The sequence below is a fragment of the Carex rostrata genome, chromosome 2, assembly GCF_964058835.1.
Source record: "Carex rostrata chromosome 2, lpCarRost1.2, whole genome shotgun sequence".
NCBI lineage: Eukaryota > Viridiplantae > Streptophyta > Magnoliopsida > Poales > Cyperaceae > Carex > Carex rostrata.
Window position 1 is genome coordinate 1,688,404 of NC_135919.1, and position 21,137 is coordinate 1,709,540.

The window sequence follows — 21,137 nt, forward strand, 5'->3', positions numbered from 1 at the left end:
ATTCTGAAAAAATTTAGGAACATGAAAATCATTCTAGTAAGCAAATAATTTTTAGAAGTCACAAGAAATGGTAACATAAACATACCAAATGATATATGGAAGTGGCCACGGAAGATCAATGCATTTGAATCCAAATAATAATAAAGAGAAGATACTGTGACATTAAAAAATATTCATTTATTAAACTGGGTTTATGAAAGTTTAAATGTATCTTTTTATTTTTGTTTTTATTTAAGAATTTCAGAATAAACAAGATTTTCGTAGATTCTAAAATAAAATATACTAAAAAAAATTAAGAGTATACAATGTCTTTTATTATTGTGTGGAAACTAAAAATTATGATTGTTTAATGTCGATTTAATATTGATGGACTTCTCTATGATATCATTAATTAAATTAAGATATTGGGAATATAGAAAAACGAATTTTAAGAAACCAACTTGATTGAATTATAAAATTAAATCATAAAATTTATTAACTATGTCACATCATCTATGATATCATTAATTAAATTTTATTTCTCTCGTCATTTATTTTGATCCAAACTAATCTTTTTTTCTCCTCAATTGAGATATGTGTATTATGAGACTATGGTACAATAAAACTTATAAAAGTTTAAATAAATACAAATATTTTATATTCATCGACATGAATTATCGTCTGGCTAATTAGTTTGTTTTTAATCAACATATGCGTCTGCAGTATTTAAAAAAAAATTGTATACAATTTTTGCTTATATAAATATTTTGTCTTATTTTAATTATCATTTTTTTTAACTTAATAACTATTTTTTTTCAAATCAAAATCTGGAAAACATTTCTAGTACGTACATACTCTTTGATATTGATCAAACCAGCAGCAAATTTTTAATATTTTATCTAAATATTCAAGACATTTTCAAATCATCAAATGCAATAACACGGTCCTAATTATGTGTATTATTTTCAACTTAAATCGTACTATATATGTCTGATATTATAATACATTTTACCTCTCCAATCAGGATTTTTTTTTTACAAACCATAAATAGAAAAACCAATTTTAGGAAACCAAATTTTTTGGGGTTTTTTTTTTTTGCAAAAATCATATGAACCAAATAGGCTATTTAATTGGTACCTCCCATTTACATCTAAGATGTACCAAATAGCCTATTCAGTACATGGTTTTTCGGTGCAGGAGTTTTTTGAGGTAAAATGTTGGGAATATAGCCCGGTTTGAATTCTTTAAAATTGGAGTAAAATGTTGGGACTAAGTAGCCTCTTCAGTACAGAGGAGAAACAGATTTTTGGTGATGAATTCGGGTTGGAACCGAATAGGCTATTCAGTACCTCTTAAACGTAAATTGGAGGTACCGAATTGTCTATTCGGTACTTGTGATTTTTGTAAAAACAAAATCAATCAAGTTGGTTCTCTAAAATTCATTTTTTTGTGGTTTGTAAAAAAAAAAAAATTACCCTAATCATAAAAAATAAAACTAGAAAAAAATTAATTAATATAAACGAGCAGCACCGGCCCTAGTTTCTATCAAAAAAGTACATGTTCCGTTTCTCCCAAATGATATTCTCACATTTTTTTTAAACGGAAAGCAATAATTTTTTCCTCCAGCAATTAAAAGGTGTCAAACTCTATGAGATGCATGCGCCTATAAAGGCCTTATATATTATACTCAATTTCTCTCTAAATTATGGACTAACTTGGCAATTTTTTGTTTTAGTTTCGTGGAGAGTTCAAAGAAAATTATTTGTTGTGTGCTTCTCATGTTGTCTTGGTCTCTTCTTATGGTAATTCTGCTAGTTTCTCTATATTTACAAGTTTTATTTATTTATTTATTTAAGTTATATTTAGTCCAATCTACTTGGCTGATTTGATGGATTTGATTTTTGTTTCATGCTAAAGAAATAGTTGAGAACAAATTCAAATTTGCTTTTTCGGGTTCATTATTATTGTTTTTCTTTTTATAGCTGTGTTTTTTTTTCCCTCAATCAGGGCAACTTTATGTTTATTTGTAGAAATTAAAAATCAGATTATTGAAAACAAAGATGGATTACTTTATAGCATGAAATGAAAATCAGGGCAATTTATTTATATAGCTTTATTTTTTCCCCTCAATCAGAACAATTTTAAACAAATATGAATTACTTTTTTTTTTTGCAGTAAATGAATGAAACCAAATTAATAATTTGGTTCCAGTGATTTTCACACCAAATCACATAATATGGAAAATTAATAGGACCGAACTAATGGTTGGGTTTCATTGGCATGTCCTCAATGAAACCGAACCATTAGTTCGTTTCCTTTGATTTCTAACTTAAATGTAAATTCATTTGTATACTAAATTCACATTTTCTACTGTGCTTGCGACCAAATCAATGATTTGATTTAGAATTTTCTGGATTTTTGCGGCTAAGGCATGCCGCAATTTTCATACACTACCGAGACAGCTAGTAATAGCATTGATTTGATCCCAGTAGATATCCAATGAAGCCGAAATATTAGTTCAATAGCATCTATGTGATCATAAAAAAATACAAAAAAAACACATACCCGAAGGCGATTAATTTGGTGCAAAATTCACAAATGCAGGAATGCTTGTCTTTCGGAAGGTTATGAATTATGATATGCCCAGATGCTCATGGTTTGTTATAATGTTTTGTGAATGTAAAAAGACTAATTGCCATTAAATTTTGTAACTGCTGATCAATGGTTGACTCAAATAAATAAATGCTAGTATTGTCTTCATTGTTGATTGTTTGAGGTAGACTTTCATGGTACACTCAAATTTTTATGATTTTTGTATAACAAAAACTTTACAATAAAAAGCTGTTAAAATTGGCTTATAAGATTTGTTTGGAAAAGAGATAATCGCTTTATGTAAGCATGTTATTTGTTTCATCCATAGAGAACATTGTCTTTAACAACATTGTTATTTCTTCCATAGTTTTATTATTTGTAATGGGATTTTTCTAATATTATATATGTATTATTTAAATAAGTAATTGATATTTATTTAAATACAAGATCAACAACTGCATACATTTTTGTTTATATAATGGTAGTATTCATATGATAAATTTTATATATCTAAGTATATTATTGATTGCTATTTTTCAATATGTAAAATTTGTCCATTAGTTTGTCTAGCCTTAGCGAAAAGGAAAGAGAAAATATGAATAAGATTAATATTTAATAAAATAATAATAAAACTATTTTTGTTGGATATGTATATAAAAACATTTATTCTCATTGACACACTACAATATTTCCTAATGATGGCATAATTCGGTATGAAACCCACACATTAATTTGTAGTACTTGACACCGAAATTTCTTTTGTTACCTCCCAGTTAATTTCTAATTAAACAAATATCACTTTAATTAACTTATTTTCAGAGTTACTGCTCACGTTTCCTCAATCTGCGTATCAAAAAAAGATACTCTGGATGCGCATGCACCAGCCTATTTTGATGCGCAGACTGAAAAAGCATGGGTGGTAACTCTAAAAATAAGTTGATTAAAGTGGTGTTTAATTAATTTGAATTTAATGAGGTGGTAACTAAAAAAAATTCGTTACTTGGCATTTAAAGGGAGGCGAAAGATTGGAAAGGACTAATATTATAATTACTTTTTTTCATGTATAGACCCAACCCTATTTGTAGCATATGAAGATATTTTTTAATCCGAGCTGAGCTGAGTCCTGACGAGTCATATATAGGTCAAGTAAACCCTAAACCCTACAGTCAAATGACAGTCCGAATGAAGTCTTCGACGAAATGATGAAGGCCTCTTATTTCCATCTGGCCGTGACTATTACGTACCTTATTGGTTATTGAATGTACATGGATTATGATTATATTCATAGACGGCAGGTAGGTAACAGAAGCCTATTCATAAAGTATGTTGCATTGAATTATAATTACCAAGTTCAGTAAATCTGGTTTCTAATTAAGTGGCAGACAAGCACGCCTGTTGACTTTGTTATCCACAGAACCAATAAGTCACGCCACTGAGTTTATAAAGGGCCAGCTCTGATGCATTTTAGCTAAAACAAATCTGGTTTCAAAGTGGCAGTCAAGCAAGCATTTATATATGTTTAGCACAATGAGGGGCATTCTCTTGTTCCTTACACTACTCTTTCTACTCCCTCTTGTACAATCTTCTCTCACATCTCAAGCACAAGCTCTTCTTCATTGGAAATCAACTCTCCAGACTCAACAACCGCTTTCATCCTGGAATCTGCAGGTCCACCCATGCAACTGGACTGGAATCATTTGCCGTGATACTAACAAAAGAAGACAAGTTATCACTAAAATTCATCTTTCTCATATGGGTCTTGTTGGAAAATTAGATGCTCTTAATTTTTCTGCTCTTCCATCAATTCGAATTTTTAATCTCAGTCGTAACAAACTTAGTGGAGTAATTCCTCAATCAATATGTCTCTTCTCAAAACTCACATATCTTGGTCTCCAAGATAACATCCTCAGTGGTTTTATCCCGTCTAGTATTGGAAACTTGAAAAATATAAAAGTTTTGTATCTTTGGGGTAATAATCTCTCTGGATCGATCCCACCTGAAATAGGTAAGCTTACACATTTGAGATATTTGGAATTATCTGAAAACTGTTTGAGTGGAGAAATACCTACTAATTTTGGAAACTTAACCAATCTTGTCCATCTGCGTCTTTGGAGTAATAAGCTCTCTGGATCGATCCCTCCTGAAATTGGTGAACTCGGACATTTGACAGATTTAGAACTATCAACAAACTATTTGAGTGGACAAATACCTACTAATTTTGGAAACTTAACCAATCTTGGCAATCTGACTCTTTTGAGTAATACACTCTCCGGATCAATCCCTCCTGAAATTGGTGAACTCAGACATTTGACAACCTTAGAACTATCATCAAACTATTTGAGTGGACCGATCCCTCTTGAAATTGGTAAACTTGAACAATTGACATATTTAGATCTAGCAGCAAGCTATTTGAGTGGACAAATACCTACTAATTTAGCAAACCTAACCAATCTTGTTACTCTGTATCTTTGGGGTAATAATCTCTCTGGATCGGTCCCACCTGAAATAGGTAAGCTTACACATTTGAGATATTTGGCATTAGAAAAAAACTTTCTGAGTGGAGAAATACCTACTAATTTTGGAAACTTAACCAATCTTGTCAATCTACGTCTTTGGGGTAATAAGCTCTCCGGATCAATCCCTCCTGAAATTGGTAATCTTAGACATTTGACACTTTTAGATATATCAGAAAACCTTCTTAGTGGAGAAATACCTACTAATTTAGCAAACCTAACCAATCTTGTACAGTTGCATCTTGACGGTAATAATCTATTTGGATCAATCCGTCCTGAAATTGGCAGATTTACACATGCCATTGAGTTAATACTATCATCAAACTTTTTTAGTGAAAAAATTCCCACCGCTCTAGGAAACCTAAGTAATATGGGCATTGTTGATATCTCATCAAATTCTCTATCAGGGGTAATACCGGCAGAACTTGGAAGATTAAAAAGATTGTTTGACCTAAATTTAAGTCACAACAATTTCATAGGAAATGTACCAAATGAGTTGGGAATGTTACATGCTTTAATAAATCTTGATATATCGTCAAATAGCCTGACAAGTGTGCCAGAAGAACTAGGAAATTGTGTTAATCTTCAATTATTAAACCTCAATAACAATAGGTTGACTGGAAAAATTCCAACTCATTTTGGAAACTTAGTATACTTACAATACCTATTAGATTTAAGCTCAAATTCTTTAACCGGTGAAATACCAATGACGCTAGCGCACTTAATCATGCTACAAAATCTTAATCTCTCTCATAACAATCTAACTGGACAAATTCCACCTTCTTTGGGCGATATATTAAGTTTGACAACCATAGATTTGTCATACAATAAATTGGAAGGTCCAGTGCCTGATATAAAGATTTTTCATAAAGCCCCAGAACAATGGTTTATACACAATACAAATCTTTGTGGCACTATTCAAGGTTTTCCCTCGTGTGATGAATTGGTTAAAGATAATAATGGCTCAACCAGACAACCAATGGTTAAGTTGATTGCAACTATAACTTGTTGTGTTGTATTACTAATCTCTTTCTTACTCTGGATACTTCACCTACTTTACTCAAAAAAGAAAAAACCAAAACAAGAGCACATTGGCAATAATCCTAGTAGAGGAGAAATTTTTTCCGTCTGGAATTTTGATGGAAGAGATGCATATGAGGAGATTATAAGGGCCACAGAGAATTTTGATGAGAAATATTGCATTGGAAGTGGAGGCCATGCAAGAGTTTACAATGCGATTTTACCGCCAGATAACCTCACAGTAGCCGTAAAGAAAATCCAGTTAGCAGGCGGTGAAACCTCACTAGATGTTGAGGCATTCCACAGAGAAATTAGTACTATAACCCAGATTCGACACCGCAACATTGCTAAATTATTTGGTTATTGTTCCTCGCCACAAAATAAATTTCTTGTATACAAGTATTATGAGAAGATGGATTTACATAATATTCTCAATAGTGAGCAAGCAATGGAACTGGATTGGGCAAAGAGAAAGGTTATATTGAGAGATGTTGCATGTGCTCTGTCACATTTGCATCATGATTGTTATCCACCAATAGTACATCGGGATGTAACTTCCAGAAACATCTTACTTGATTCTGAGTTTACAGCGAGTATCTCGGATTTTGGTACTGCTAAATTTCTCAAGCCGGGGTCTTCTAATTGGAGCATGCTTGCGGGAACCTGCGGTTACATAGCACCAGGTTCTGTATACTTAAACACCCTATCAACGTATTTTAATTTCCATCACTTGTATAAAAAAATAAAGTGGAAATAATCACAATATGATTTTTTTTTCTTTGTGCAGAACTAGCCTATACCATGAGGATGACTGAAAAATGTGACGTATATAGCTTCGGAGTAATCATGTTGGAACTGCTTATGGGAAAGCACCCTGGTGATATGATAAATCTATCGGCTTCTGATGAAAATGAAATCATACTCCAAGATATCCTTGACCAACGCATTGAACCACCAACAGAACAAGTCATCAACGACATTCTCAAAATGATTCAAACTGCATATGAATGCTTAAATAATAACCCGCAACTTCGTCCAACAATGCAAGAGGTGGTGAATAGTATCTAGATGTGAATAGCCCCAACTGCTTCAAAAATTCTGGTATAATTAGCTTCCCTGTTTAACAATTAGTTTGTTATTAGCTGTTAGAATTCAGTTTTAAGCATGATGCTTTATTTTCATATTTTGTATTTTGAAAGTTTTTTTGCTTTATCAATATTCACTTATTTTCTATACGTGTGGTGAGAAATATTCATTGTTCATACAATATATTATTGCAATATCTTTTATGTCCTGTGAGATTACTATTGTTATTCACAATCTCTCTTAGAAATAGCTTTTATTGTAGTACCTTTTAGTGCTTTCTACTTAATAACTGATCGCCTGGTATTAAAAAAAACTGGCAAATGCGTCCAAATTGCTTCATCTAGATTTTTTAATTATGTACCAGATGGTTACCATGCAAATACTACTTTGATTTGTAATGAAATAGGTGAATTTTCCCGAGTTTTACCAAAATAAAGAAAGAAAAAGAAATAGCCAGCATGCAATCTACCTAGCTATAATTTGTTTTAAATGTGATTAATAATTTTAGAGTTTTGAATATAAATAATACCTGAGAATTGTATTGAATAACTCCATTGTGGGCTTGTGGCCAATCCAGGGAGAACAATATATTGCTGCGCGCATTAATTGCTAGTTGCAGCTCTAAGGAGTAAGGATACCCAACATATATACTTTGATTGACATGTCAGTTGCAGCTAGCTCTGCGCATGGTGCACCTAGCGAGGTTAGTTCGTTCCAAATTGCAATCTTTCATTATACTTTAAAACTTTGTCGGCAGATCACACTAGGTGTATAGGTTCCATTCTTTCAATAGAGATGCAATTACGGGAAGGAGCCCAATAAAGCCCTTTCTTCAGTGTCCGGATGTCAGTGGCCCAATAAACCTAGTTACATGGTGAAACTGCGGATCATACTGGGTTCCATTATATGAATAGCGATGTTATTAGGCCCGTGTAATCCGGCCCAATAAAGCCTAATCTTCACCGTCTTATCGTTTCTCGAAGTATCCAGCAATTTATTTCTCTTCTCCATTTCTCGTCATGACAGCAATGGAACCGCTCGAAACCCTAGTTGGCGCAACTCCAGTCTCTCCTTAAGCAGTCGGACGAGGCGCTCCGCTCGCAAACCTGCCGCCGCTCCTGTCTCAGCTCGACCACTCCAAGCACTCCCTCGGATTCCTCTTATCTCTTGTAAGTAATCTAAGTCTCATTAGCGCTTGTAATTCTTTTGTTGATGAGTTTTTGGCTGATGTCAACCCTAGGTCGGTAATGTCCTTATGTGCTGGTAGTACATCCTGAAATCAGGAATCTCTTTGCTGGAAAGAGAGAACTAGAGATTAGGATCTTCTTTTCGTAAAATAAAGGCTCTAATCTAAATGATCCATTTGAGGGAAGCAATTCTATGAGGATATGGATTCTTCAAATTTTGTTATAAAACTTCGTGTTTTTCAGATTGGAGCTTAAGCTGATGTATTAATTTTCTGTACTAGTTATCTTAGTACTCTTACGCTGTTAATTATCCTATTTCTTAAGCATTTGCAGTAATATAGATTTGTTAATATTCTTTTATTGTGTGTGTGTGTGTGTTTTTTTTTAATTTTAGCAATTCTCATGTCTTCATCAATAACAAGAGAACAAGTTGGCGATTTCCTTCTATCTATTGCTGAGCTCCTCAATGCATGCTCTGCCTATCAAATTTGTTTGGCATCAGACAGGTGTATATTTTTGTCTTTTCCACTTTCTGTGTATTTTCGTACCTTTGTACTGTTTTGGTTTCAAGACATTGACAAGTATACATTATTGGTTGCTGAGGTTGTTTTTTTTATAGAAAAACCTTTTTTTCTTTGATCATAATTGCTGATATCGAGTGTAATCTAATTTGTAAATATGCTCATACCAGACATGATACCACACTATTGAGAAGCTGAAATGTGATCTCCAGTGCAACGGTTGCATCGATACCAATACCAGACATGATGCTCTCCAAGGTATTCTATACATCCGCAATGTTGAGGTGGCACCTTGTGGAAGTTTTCTCTGCCACCTGATCAAACACCTTGTATGCATGACCAGGGCTCCACATACCTTAGCAACAGCACATGTAGGGTATTCTATACATCGCTCTTTTGTAAAACCTTCCCTGTCTTTAACTGTGAGCCCTCCTCCCTCTCTTTTTTTTGAAATGCCTCTCTCTCTCTCTCTCTCTCTCTCTCTCTCTCTCTCACTTACTCTCCAAAACCTATACCAGGAGACCAAAGCTGAAACCAGGCAATTCCTTCTCTGTGACCATGTGACCAAACCAGTGAGGCGACTTCTTCTCCACGACCAGGCACGCAGCTCTTTTTCCACGACTAGGTTGACGCACATGACTAGGTGTGCGACTCCTGCTCTGCCTCCTCCTATCCAGGTGACCAGCTCCTCCCCGACTCCTTCTCTCCATTGCAAATTTTAAAAATGGCTGAATGGGGGAATAAAAAAACAAATGCTCGTATCCTTGAGTGACATTTATTTTTTCTAAGCAACCCTTGTCATTGAAGCAACTTATGGAGGGACTCAGAGATACAAAATCTTCGAGAACTATTTACAAATGTTCTCTATCTACATGTCCCGGAGGTATGTATGCATTAGGGATATATATGGTAGAGATAAAGTGTAGAAATAAGAGATAAGTCTTATCAACATTTTTGTTTACCAGCAAGAGGAGCACATGAGAACTTTCAACAACCAGATAAAAGAGGACAAAAAAATAATTGTTCCTAGGGTGATAACTTATTTATTGGAAAAATATTATGTCTTAGATTGAACTATAGACATGCATGTGTCTTTATTTTTATTTTATTTTCTTTCTGTGACTTAGGTCAAGTATGAACTAAGTACAATGGTGTGCTTTTAACAAGGCCAAGTATACACATTAATTTCTCTCAAGAAAATAAGGAAAAGGAAAAAATGTCAAATTTTAGTGAGGATTAGTTGAGATGCTATAAATGCTTAATTAGTTTATATACTAGAGACATTTTTCTTTGGTGTGTGTATTTGCAAGAGAGCTCCTGCCACATATGGTAAACCATTTGGGAGACCTCTGGGTAACTCACAGTTGCTAGCACATTAGCCTCCTTTGCAATTAATTATGTGCAATTGCAATATTATACATTTAAGTGTTGTTTGGTAAAAGGAAAAAAGGTAAAACAACTTTTCACCTTTTTTTACTACTTTGCAAGGTTCGGGATTGCAAAATATATCTTTATATCATCTGTGTCGTTGGATTTTAGTGTTAGACTAAGATGTAAAAATATAATTCTAATGTAGAGTCTTGCCAAAGATGAGTATGAAAGCAATTTTATATCCGCAGTGGTACCACCTGATGAAATTGGAGTGAAGTTTGAACATTACGCCGTATGAGAGATTGATGCAGGAAGAGAAGACAAAATTAGATGGTCACTGGTATGCAACCTCTTTTTTTTTTTTTGTTTAAGAGCATATGCAACAATAATCCGCTCTTAAAATATCTCACAAGTTGAAGTTGCATGAACAGGTTGCAAGTGGCAAAGAAAGATCTTCCAGTTTCTTTTGAGGCATGGATGATGAAGAACTTAAAAATACAGCAATTGAAGAAATATAATGTTTGTTGTTAATTTAAGTTGCAAATTTTGTGTGTGTTATGTAAATTTTGTTATAGTGTGGTATTTTGTGAATGAATATGTTATGTTGTTACTCAATGTTGTCTACATTATTTGTAAGATATTCTATTTAATGTTAATGAATATCTAATAGTAATATACGGCTCGCAAAAATATGGAGGCTAGCTCCGATACTAGTAGAACTATGCCAAAAAATTTATGCCAACACCGATTATTTTAAGGAAATAAATCGATTGTTTTTGAACCATCAGTGTAGAGTACCTACGATCACCGTTTTTGAACTATCAGTGTAGGGTGTAGGGTATCTACACTGACTGTTTAAATAAATCGTCAGTGTTGGATATTTGAATTGATTGTTTTTTACCCGTCAGTGTTAAGTACTTGTATTGCTGACGTCATCACTGACGCCTCAATAACAGTCGGTATAGAATTTTTTCAACAGTAAAGAGTACCTACGATGACTGTTTTTGAACCATCACTGACGCCTCAATAAATCAATTGTTTTTGAACCATCAGTGTAGAGTACCTACGATGACTGTTTTTGAACCGTCAGTGTAGGGTGTAAGGTACCTAAACTGACTGTTTAAATAAACCATCAGTGTTGAGTATCTGAACTGATTGTTTTTTACTCGTCAGTGTTGGATACTTCTACTGCTGACGTCATCACTGACGCCATAACAGTCAGTATAGAATTTTTTCAACAGTAAAGAGGTTTATTTTACTAGTGACAGGTGAAAGCTGGTGATAGGTAGGGCGCACCTGGTCTATTGCTGATGCTGCTGGTGTAAGCAATTTTGAATCGCCATGCATTGACCATTTATTTATTGCTGATAAAATGAAAGGCTGATAAGAACTGGATAACGAAGCAGTGTGTTGTATTGTTAGTTTGTTTAGAAAGCAGTTTTTATTTAAATAACATACTTTGGATGTCTTCATTATATTTTTATTTTTAAAATCTTATTATTTAAAATTTAAAAGTTAAATATCAAATTAAAATCATTCAGATATGATTTATATTATTTTTTTATATACATACAAAATATTATGACATTGCAACTTTATTTTAATTGTGATCACGAGAGCTTGCAAAAATGCACTGTTGTGGATAATTTCTGAATGACATCGATTTTCAACTTATTGCTTCATATAAAAAGAAAACCAAAACGTAATAAATTTTTCATATTCATATAGTGAAAATAATATAGATCATATTTAATGATTTTACTTTGATATATAAGTTTCAAAAATTTCGTAATTGAAAAATAAAAAAATAGAAGCAAGAGAAAAAATAACAATATTTAAACCCTTCTCTTTATAACATAATAGAACACAAAAAATACCGTGAAATATTTTTATTGGAAAAGTTAACCAAATTACCAAAAGCTTATTTCAGCATTTAATTAACCCCACAATACCAAACGGCATACTCAAAAAGAACTATTTACGATCGATGAACAAATTTTGGTTCAATCTTGACATTAATTTTTGCAATTTTCAGTTAACAACAGATTTGGCGGTTCTCACTTTTCAATCAAAACTCTTCCATTTGTATGATAATTTAATGGATCCTTCGGCAACTATTGCTTTAGTTTTACAAGCAAAAGAACATTACGGTTAACATAATTAAATAACTAAAAAGTGATGGATTGGGGCTGACAGTGGTCCCCAGGCGTTAAAAGAGGTAGCAGGCGAGCAGGAGTTCTCTCACCATGACACAGGCCCGACGTAACCAGAAATAGAAAGGAAATGGAGGCGAGACCAGAGATGATGAATAAGCGACCGTTCTCCACAGATTCCGAGTTTGTTAGATTCTGTTACGCCAGCTCATCTATTTGAGCTGACATGGCAGTCGTAGATTAAATTTACTTTTACAGTAACAATTATATTACTTTTTTTTACCATTCACATTGCCTTTACAAGGCAAACTAACCTCGGAAAAAAGAGTATCTGAAACCGGAACAGTATACTACAGTGCGAGGGTCGTTGTAGCCACCTTAGATAAAATATCTTTATTGGATTCTATGAGTTTTTATTCTTCTTCACGGGTCAATCCTCCACCGCCCTATGATGTGGCGGCCGGTGCTCTGTCGCCCAGTCCTCCATTGCCATGTGCGACACCGCCCGGTGATGTGGTGGCCTGTGCTCCACCACGAAGGAGGTGCCACGGGTGCTGCGGCTGAAGCTGGTGGGGGTTGAGATTACTCCGCATTATTTCGGTTCGTTGAGTTCTTCTTCTTTTTTGAGAAAGAAGTTGAGAGGAGATATGAAAGAGGAGGACGAGATTCCTCTGCATTTTTGGTGCTGAAACAAAAAAACAATACAAAAATATATGATAAAAAATAATCAATTTCATCAACATGAAGGATAAAGGTACCATTTATTTCTTAATATTCAAAATTACCTCAAAATTTTACCTACATAATTAGCATATTCCGACAGCATTTTGAACGGAGTGAACATATTCTGTCAGCATTTTGAAGAAATGGACATATTCTGTCAGTATACTAGACACTACAAGTGTCATATTTTCCATTTTTTTTTCTTCAATTAGTTTTAAAGTAATAATAATAAATAAGTTAATTAAGTGATAACAACAACCTGGAATCATTGAAATCCTGCGAAATTTCTTATTAGATAATACTGTCACACAATGCAATCAAGTCCTTTGAAAATAATATGCATTACAATAAAACTAAAGATAATTAACATAATTCTTTAGAACGCGACAAGCACTTAAACATCCCTAGAAATAACTCCCTTAACAAAAAAAAATCAAAAAAAATTCTAAAACCACTAAAACATCATTTATTCTAAAACCAGATGGCAATGGGGGGGTTCTTTTCCCACCACCGTCACACCACCGCTTGACACACCAGAGGACAATGGGGGAGGTTCTGTCACCACCACCGTCACACCACCGCTTGCCACACCAGATGGCGAAGGGGGAGGTTCTGTCACCACCACCGCTTGCCACACTAGATGGCAATGGGGGAGGCTCTGTCACCACCCTCATCACACAACCGCTTGACACACCAGATGGCAATGGGGGAGGTTATGTCACTACCACCGTCACACCATCACTTGCCATACCACAGGGCAGTGAAATACAGTACGCTGGACCCTCCATCACACTATCGCTTGCCAGACCAGATAGCAATGGGCGAGGTTCTGTTAGCACCACTGTCACAACACCGCTTGCCACTCCAAGTCGTAATGGGTGACATGGCAATGGACCTATTCCACCTGAAGAAGAAGAAGAAAAACTCAGGGATTTAAATAGAAAATTAATACCTGGCATTGCTACGATGGCTGTAGCACTGGAGTATGCAGCACCAGTTCCACATTCTATCTGAACTTAGGTGACGCGTGGAATTACTGATCCACTTCATTTTTCTATCTGGTCTGTATTGTTTCTCTTTTCTATAGTGTGCTATTTCTCTCTTGCTTTTATGATCCTTTCAACCTGGAAGAGAAATTGTGACCGTCCCCCCTCAATCGTCCATAAGTTAATTATGATCGTCCTTACAGTGAGCATGGTGAATGGTACCGCGAGGGCTTGTGTGAGGCAGAAGAAGAGGTAGAGGTTGTTCTCGAATTTTAATGAAGAAGTGGAACTTTTGTTTTTAAGTGGTAGTTAATTACTTTATATCAGTTATTTCTAGTGTTTGTTTTTTTTGTTACTATGTTGCTTTTTGTTGTTAGTTATTTTGATGAATGATGTTTAGGTGGTTCTAGGCTTTTTGTTGCTAATTAAAGAAGTTATTTATAAGGATGTTTAAGTGTTTGTTGTGTTTTAAAGAATTATGTGTTACAAGAATTTTTGTTCGTAAATTATTAAATTATTATATATATATTTTTCTGACTGTGTTACATGCTCCCCCGGGTGGGTAAATAAGAAGAGTTATATTCGCAAATTGTATTATTCAACATTTTTTCTCTTTTTGAGAGTAAATAAATTTCATCAACATGAAGGTATGATAATCAATTTCATCAACATGAAGGATAAAGGTACCATTTATTTATTAATATTCAAAATTACCTCTAAATTTTACCTACATAATGAGCATATTCCGACAGCATTTTGAATGGAGTGAACATATTCTGTCAGCATTTTGAAGGGATTGAGCATATTCTGTCAGTATACTGGACATTGCAAGTGTCATATTTTCCATTTTATTTCTTCAATTAGTTTTAAAGTAATAATAATAAATAAGTTAATTAAGTGAGTGATGACAACAACCTAGAATCATTGAAATCCTACGAAATTTCTTATTAGATAATACTGTCACACAATGCAATCAAGTCCTTTGAAAATAATATGCATTAAAATAAAACTAAAGATAATTAACATAATTCTTTAGAACGCGACAAGCACTTAAACATCCCTAGAAATAACTCCCTTAACAAAAAAAACAAAAAAAAAATTCTAAAACCACTAAAAAATCATTTATCAAAATAACTAACAAAAAACAATATCCTTAGCAAGCACTAGACATAGCTAACAAAAATTAACTTTCCAGAACCACTTAACACCAAATACCATTATACAAACTTGGACATTTTTGACCTAAAAGCACCATTCACCATGATCGTTATAAATATTACCATAATTAATTGATGGACCTTAGTGGGGCTAAAGCAAGACTTCTTCCATGTTGCGTAAACCATAAACATAATAATGATGTAACAATACAGAGCTACAACAAACAATAAAAACCAAAGAACAAATTCAAGTCCATTTTCTCCATTGATGATCTCGGAAAAAAGAGTATCTGAAACCGGAACTATATACTTCAGTGCAAGGGTCATTCTAGCCACCTTGGGCAAAATATCTTTATTGGATTCTATGAGTTTTTATTCTTCTTCACGGGTCAATGCTCCACCGCCCTTTGATTTGGCGACCGGTGCTCCGCCGCCCTGTCCTCCATTGCCATGTGATGTGGCATCCTGTGCTCCACCGCCCAGTGATGTGGCGACCTGTGATCCACCGAAAAGGAGGTGCCAGAGGTGCTGCGGCTGAAGCTAGTGGGGGTTGAGATTCCTCGACATTTTTTCAGTTGGTTGAGTTCTTCTTTTATTTTGAGAAAGAAGTTGAGAAGAGATATGAAAGAGGAGGAGGAGATTCCTCCACATTTTTGGTGTTGAAACAACAAAACAATACAAAAAAATATGATAAAAAAATAATCAATTTCATTAACATGAAGGATAAAGGTACCATTTATTTATTAATATTCAAAATTATCTTGAAATTTTGCCTACATAATGAGCATTTTGAACGGAGTGAGCATATTCTGTCAGTATATTGGACATAAAAGTTATAGAGTGACTTAATTGTGACAAATGAGTAATTAAGTGGTGACAGAGGGACAAATCAAACTTGAGTAACCAATTTATAATAAAGAACAAAGTTGAGTGACTTCCAGCGAAATTTAACTTATTTTTTTACTCAAAAAACTAGTAATGCATCCTTAGTTGTACACTTTTTCACAATGGTGCATATAAATAAAGATAGATTCAAGGTCTGATGGGTGCAATTAATGTTTATTATATATTAATTATACTAATACAAACGAAGTCCATTATTTATAATTTATGTGAACTGCCTCCTCATTTTTACTGAGTGCAACCGCCTGGTCCACCATAAAAAAAGTGTTGTTGTGCCTCATGCTTATTATGGTACCATTCAAAGACACTATAATAACCTGGTTTGTCTGCTATGGCAATAGGATTATAATTTTCATCCTCAAAACCATTACCATCTGATCATCGAATCCAAAACAATCACTGAAGGAAGCAACTCTATTATTGAGCTCGTTGGCGAAATGCCCACTGCCCATCTGAGGTCTTCTCACATTGCTGTCGTAGTTGGCAAATCATGTCCATTCAATTGCCTCTGCTTGGTTTGACAGAGAGTTGAAGAGTGTCTTTGGCCACCAACCTAGCAATGTCATTCCACCGATAGGGCCACCTTTATCTTCTTTGTACAATGACCAATCTCATGTTCTTTCATCCTACGCCTCCAATAAAGAAGTTCATATCGATTTGTGTACTTCTGATTCCAATGTTAATTAAATCCGGTATACATCGGAATCCAATGATATTGGTCATGCAAATATGAATCAAGGGAAAACTGCGTATGTAGTTATTAAGATAAACATTTGAAATTAACATCAAGAATTAATCCTCAATCATTGAAATGATATATACGAGTTGAAACAAACCTAGCTAATAGTCCTATTGTACTTCTATATATGTTATCTATACTTAGTATGGCAGATAGTAAAATAGACTATTATGGATCAATAGAATTGCATATGTTTAATTATTTCTTTAGTTTAGGATGTAGCATAACAAACCTTTTTTTATTCTGAGTATAATTTGTATCTCTTCTAGGCCGTAAGTTGAAAATGGAGTATCAATGGATTGTCCCGGATAAAGATTTTTCCATCCATGGTGATTGATTGAATGCTGCTATGTAAGACCCGGAAGTCAAGGGCGGAAGGTAATGGACACAAAAGGAGGCTAAGTCACCTCCATGCATTGAAAATTTGCAATTTTGTCCATTAAGTTTTATAATTTTTATATGTATTAATACTTTTAGCTCTCTCTATAAAATAAAATTACACTACCATTTATTTTCTAGCCCCCCTCATCTCAATATTCTAGTTCCGCCCCTGCCGGAAGTTGAATGATTTTGCACATCTGGTATCTCCCAAATACCAAATCTTGCTTTCATTCCATACCAGTGTAGCCAAACCTGCTTCAATGTTTACGGCATTACAACCTATCAAGAGTTTTACTTGTAATTAAGATATCATATTTTTGTTATGACATTTCAAGATTAAAAACATAACCATTCCACAAGATCAGATCCTTTTAGTAAACCAGAACAGGAATCTAATTAATTTATTAATTTATTGATGTCCTTTTTTAATTTATCGTTTTTCTTTTGTAGTGAGCACTGCAATATATAAATCATAAGATCCAATTATTTACTAAAACAAGAAGAGTAACTTTAGTCTTTCCTTTTTATTTTTCTTTTTTTTTTCGTGAAGAAGAAACATACTTAAATTTCCAGCCTATAAAATTAATAGTGGAGACCTTTGGCCAAATCTTTCACTGGGTATATATTAACTGTACTATACAAAACTGATATATTTCATATTTAATTATGATAAAATAAGCTATGTTAATAAAGAACCAGATTTTCATTTAGAGGACAAAACATGAGTTTCTGTTGGCGGGCCTCAAAATAAAAAATAATATTCATGTTACGTACCTTAAAAAAGACAATAGAGCATGGTGACAAAAACTAACATCCTCATTGAAGCCATGGATCGATAAGTGAGAAAAAGTTGAGGGAATGAAATTGGTGAAATTTTTTAATATCTTGCATTAATTACAACTTTCTCTGTACATATACTGGTATAGCTTAGTCAAACATAGACTTAAATCCTATCATATATTCTATACACAGAAATAAGGAAAGTACAGCAAATAGTTATTCTCGTAATCTAATAATATCTAGCTGGGATATTTTTGCCTAATTACACAAATAGCAGAATCTTCTATGATTAATAATAAGAATAATAATTAATTTCTGATACACAAAAAGATTGTGCTTTTATAAGAAGATTCTAAAATTGAACGAATGAGCCCAAATTAAGCATAAACATAATATATAACAACCCTTTCTTATTTTTATTTTTAGGAAGAAAACAGAGATTGGCCTTACCATAGTGACAAGATACCTGAATTATATCCGAATTATACCCGTTTAATTCTTTTTTGGGGTGATGCCAAACCGAACGCCGAATTATTCGGTTGACCGAACTTTGACCGAATTAAACCCGAATAATTTCTGAATTTTATGAACTTTTCCCGAATTTTACGAATTATTCACGAATTTTTCTTGAATTTTTCCAAGAACAATTATTTTTTTTGTTTTTTTGCTCCCTTGCAGGACTGAGATTTCTGATCTGAATAATTCCGAATTATTCCCGAATTATACCCGAATTATACCCGAATCACGAATTTTTGATCTCGCCGAACTGAACCCAAATAATTCATTTGTCACTATGGGCCTTACTGCACGGCTGGCACGCACCCACAGGCCACAACCAACCATACATGTTTTTTAGTCTATCACATCCTTGGTACAGCTTGATTCTTCTACAAACAGCTGCCTGATGTGTTGCTCGAATTCATCGATGGTGCCTACAATAAGTGTTTGAAAACTATTCTTTAATATTTTATGCTCAAATACAAAACTGATATGGTCCCTTCTCTCAACTTAAACAATATTAGTATCGTGCCTGTGCGTTGCAACGGAGACATATTATAAGATTGAGACTATGAAGATATTTTTTTATTTGAAATTCACATAAAATTAAAGAAAAAATTAAATGAAAATAAAAGACAAATTGAAAAAAACAGAAATTCAAATAATAAATAACAATAAATGTAAAAAAAAGATCAAATATAACATGATGTTTTTTGAAATATCATTGCGATTTAATATCTAATTTTCTCCACAAGCGAGACAGGTCATTAAATGATTTAGAGGATATGATATGTAAAGAAACAAATTTGAAAAATATATAATTAAGTGATTCAAATAAGAATTTTCTCTACATATATATCATTGATGAAAATTATTTTAACAATAAAAATTTCTTTACATATCATTTCTCTACACAAAAGTTCTAGATATTCTTCATTGGCTCTTCAGATTAGAAATATATAATTAAACGATTTGGACCTCTCAATGATGGTTTTCACAATAATTAAATACTTGATCCGTCATTAATATTTCTAAGCATAGAAAAATTGACTCGGGTGATAAAAAAAAAATAGAAAACAAAAATACAGTTTGTCTTTATGAAATCTCCATTCTAATATTATGACCACAAGTAAAATAAATTTATAACAAATTATCACAAGATATTTTTTTTTTTTATGAAAAAAAAGTAAGTTATACAAAAGAGAGTTTCAATACAATAAATTTTATGTGCAATTCGAGTTATAAATTTTTAAATATAAATGAAAATGTAAACTTTGAACATTTATAGCACAAATATAAATGGCTGCTGGCTGTTTGTAATGTGTTCTCTTTCTGCCCCTTTCTCTTCCAGACCTTTCAAAGGGTGCGGATTTTAACAACAAGAATTTTGCTCAAGGCAGCAATGGAATAAGAGAAACTTTTTATTTGAACTATTTTGTCCATGTTTCAAAAATAAAATAATAAAGCAACGTCTAATGGACAATCAGCATTAATAGATTACTTAATTCTTCAAATAAATAGAAAGATTTATTTCCTAAAATCCGATGAAGTCAAATTTCAGAAAAACGATCCATTGCTTTGAGCCAAAAATTTACTTCCAATCAATTGTTAATTCCTAAATAGCAACCAATCTCAGTTGGCTCTTTCTAATAAAGAAAAAAAAAAGTTGCTGCTGAAAAAAAAAAAATTATGCTTTGAGTTTCGTGCACCATTTTTTTTTCCGACAGAGAGTCAAACTCTCAATTTTCAAAATTTCTAAAGAAAGGTAATTTTAAATGTTTAGTCAATTTTTATTTCAAACTTCAAAGGTTAGATGTGTATAAAAGCTGACAACATAAGTTTTAGATAAACAATTAAAAAAATTAAGTTTGGCTCTTTGATAATGGATCACAGTATGACAGTATGACGTGATAACAAACACAAAAATTTTATATTTGAAAATTGTTTATAAAATTTAACTATTCATTATTTTTTGCTTTATTTATTTGTATATTCTTTTGTTTAATAGATAGATGTTGATGAGTTGGTAACTTTATTTGAATAAGGGATCGAAATATTTAAAGGATATGCATTATATTTGTGGTTCAAAACCAGAAAAATATATCATTTTACAATGTGATAGAGATAGTAAATATCATAATGCACGAGATGTGTTTTTAGATGAAAGAAAAAAAATAAGGAATGAAGAGGTGAATAAAATTGAAGATTTTAATATGATTATTAAGAATAATATTATTACCATGCTTAATTTAAATGAATTCTCATTTTTTAAGTTTTTTATTTTATTGTTAATATAATATTTTTTTCATAGGAAACTCTATTCAAATTTTCGTTGTTAAATTAAAGTTTTTAGGAATAACAATTGTTATTTTTTTGATATTGCGTTATAGATTGCAACATCTATAATTTGTGTGATATTGATATTATATTAAAATTTTCTTTTGTCATGCTCTTTTTGCTATTATGGAGACCATTTTACTGTTTTTAATGTTCAATAGCTGGCCTTTTATTTTTTGAAATAAATCTGTAGACATTGTTGCATAAAATA

At 32.9% G+C, this 21,137-nt stretch overlaps 1 protein-coding gene across 1 annotated transcript; it reads left to right on the forward strand.

Annotated features, from left to right (window-relative positions):
• The first annotated feature begins 4,054 nt into the window (after positions 1 to 4,054).
• Positions 4,055 to 7,408, forward strand: LOC144568166 (uncharacterized). Its single transcript, XM_078318415.1, has 2 exons — positions 4,055 to 6,787; positions 6,892 to 7,408. Exons 1-2 carry the CDS (start codon positions 4,087 to 4,089, stop codon positions 7,170 to 7,172), a joined length of 2,982 nt encoding a protein of 993 aa, XP_078174541.1. The 5' UTR covers positions 4,055 to 4,086; the 3' UTR covers positions 7,173 to 7,408.
• The last annotated feature ends 13,729 nt before the right edge of the window (positions 7,409 to 21,137 follow it).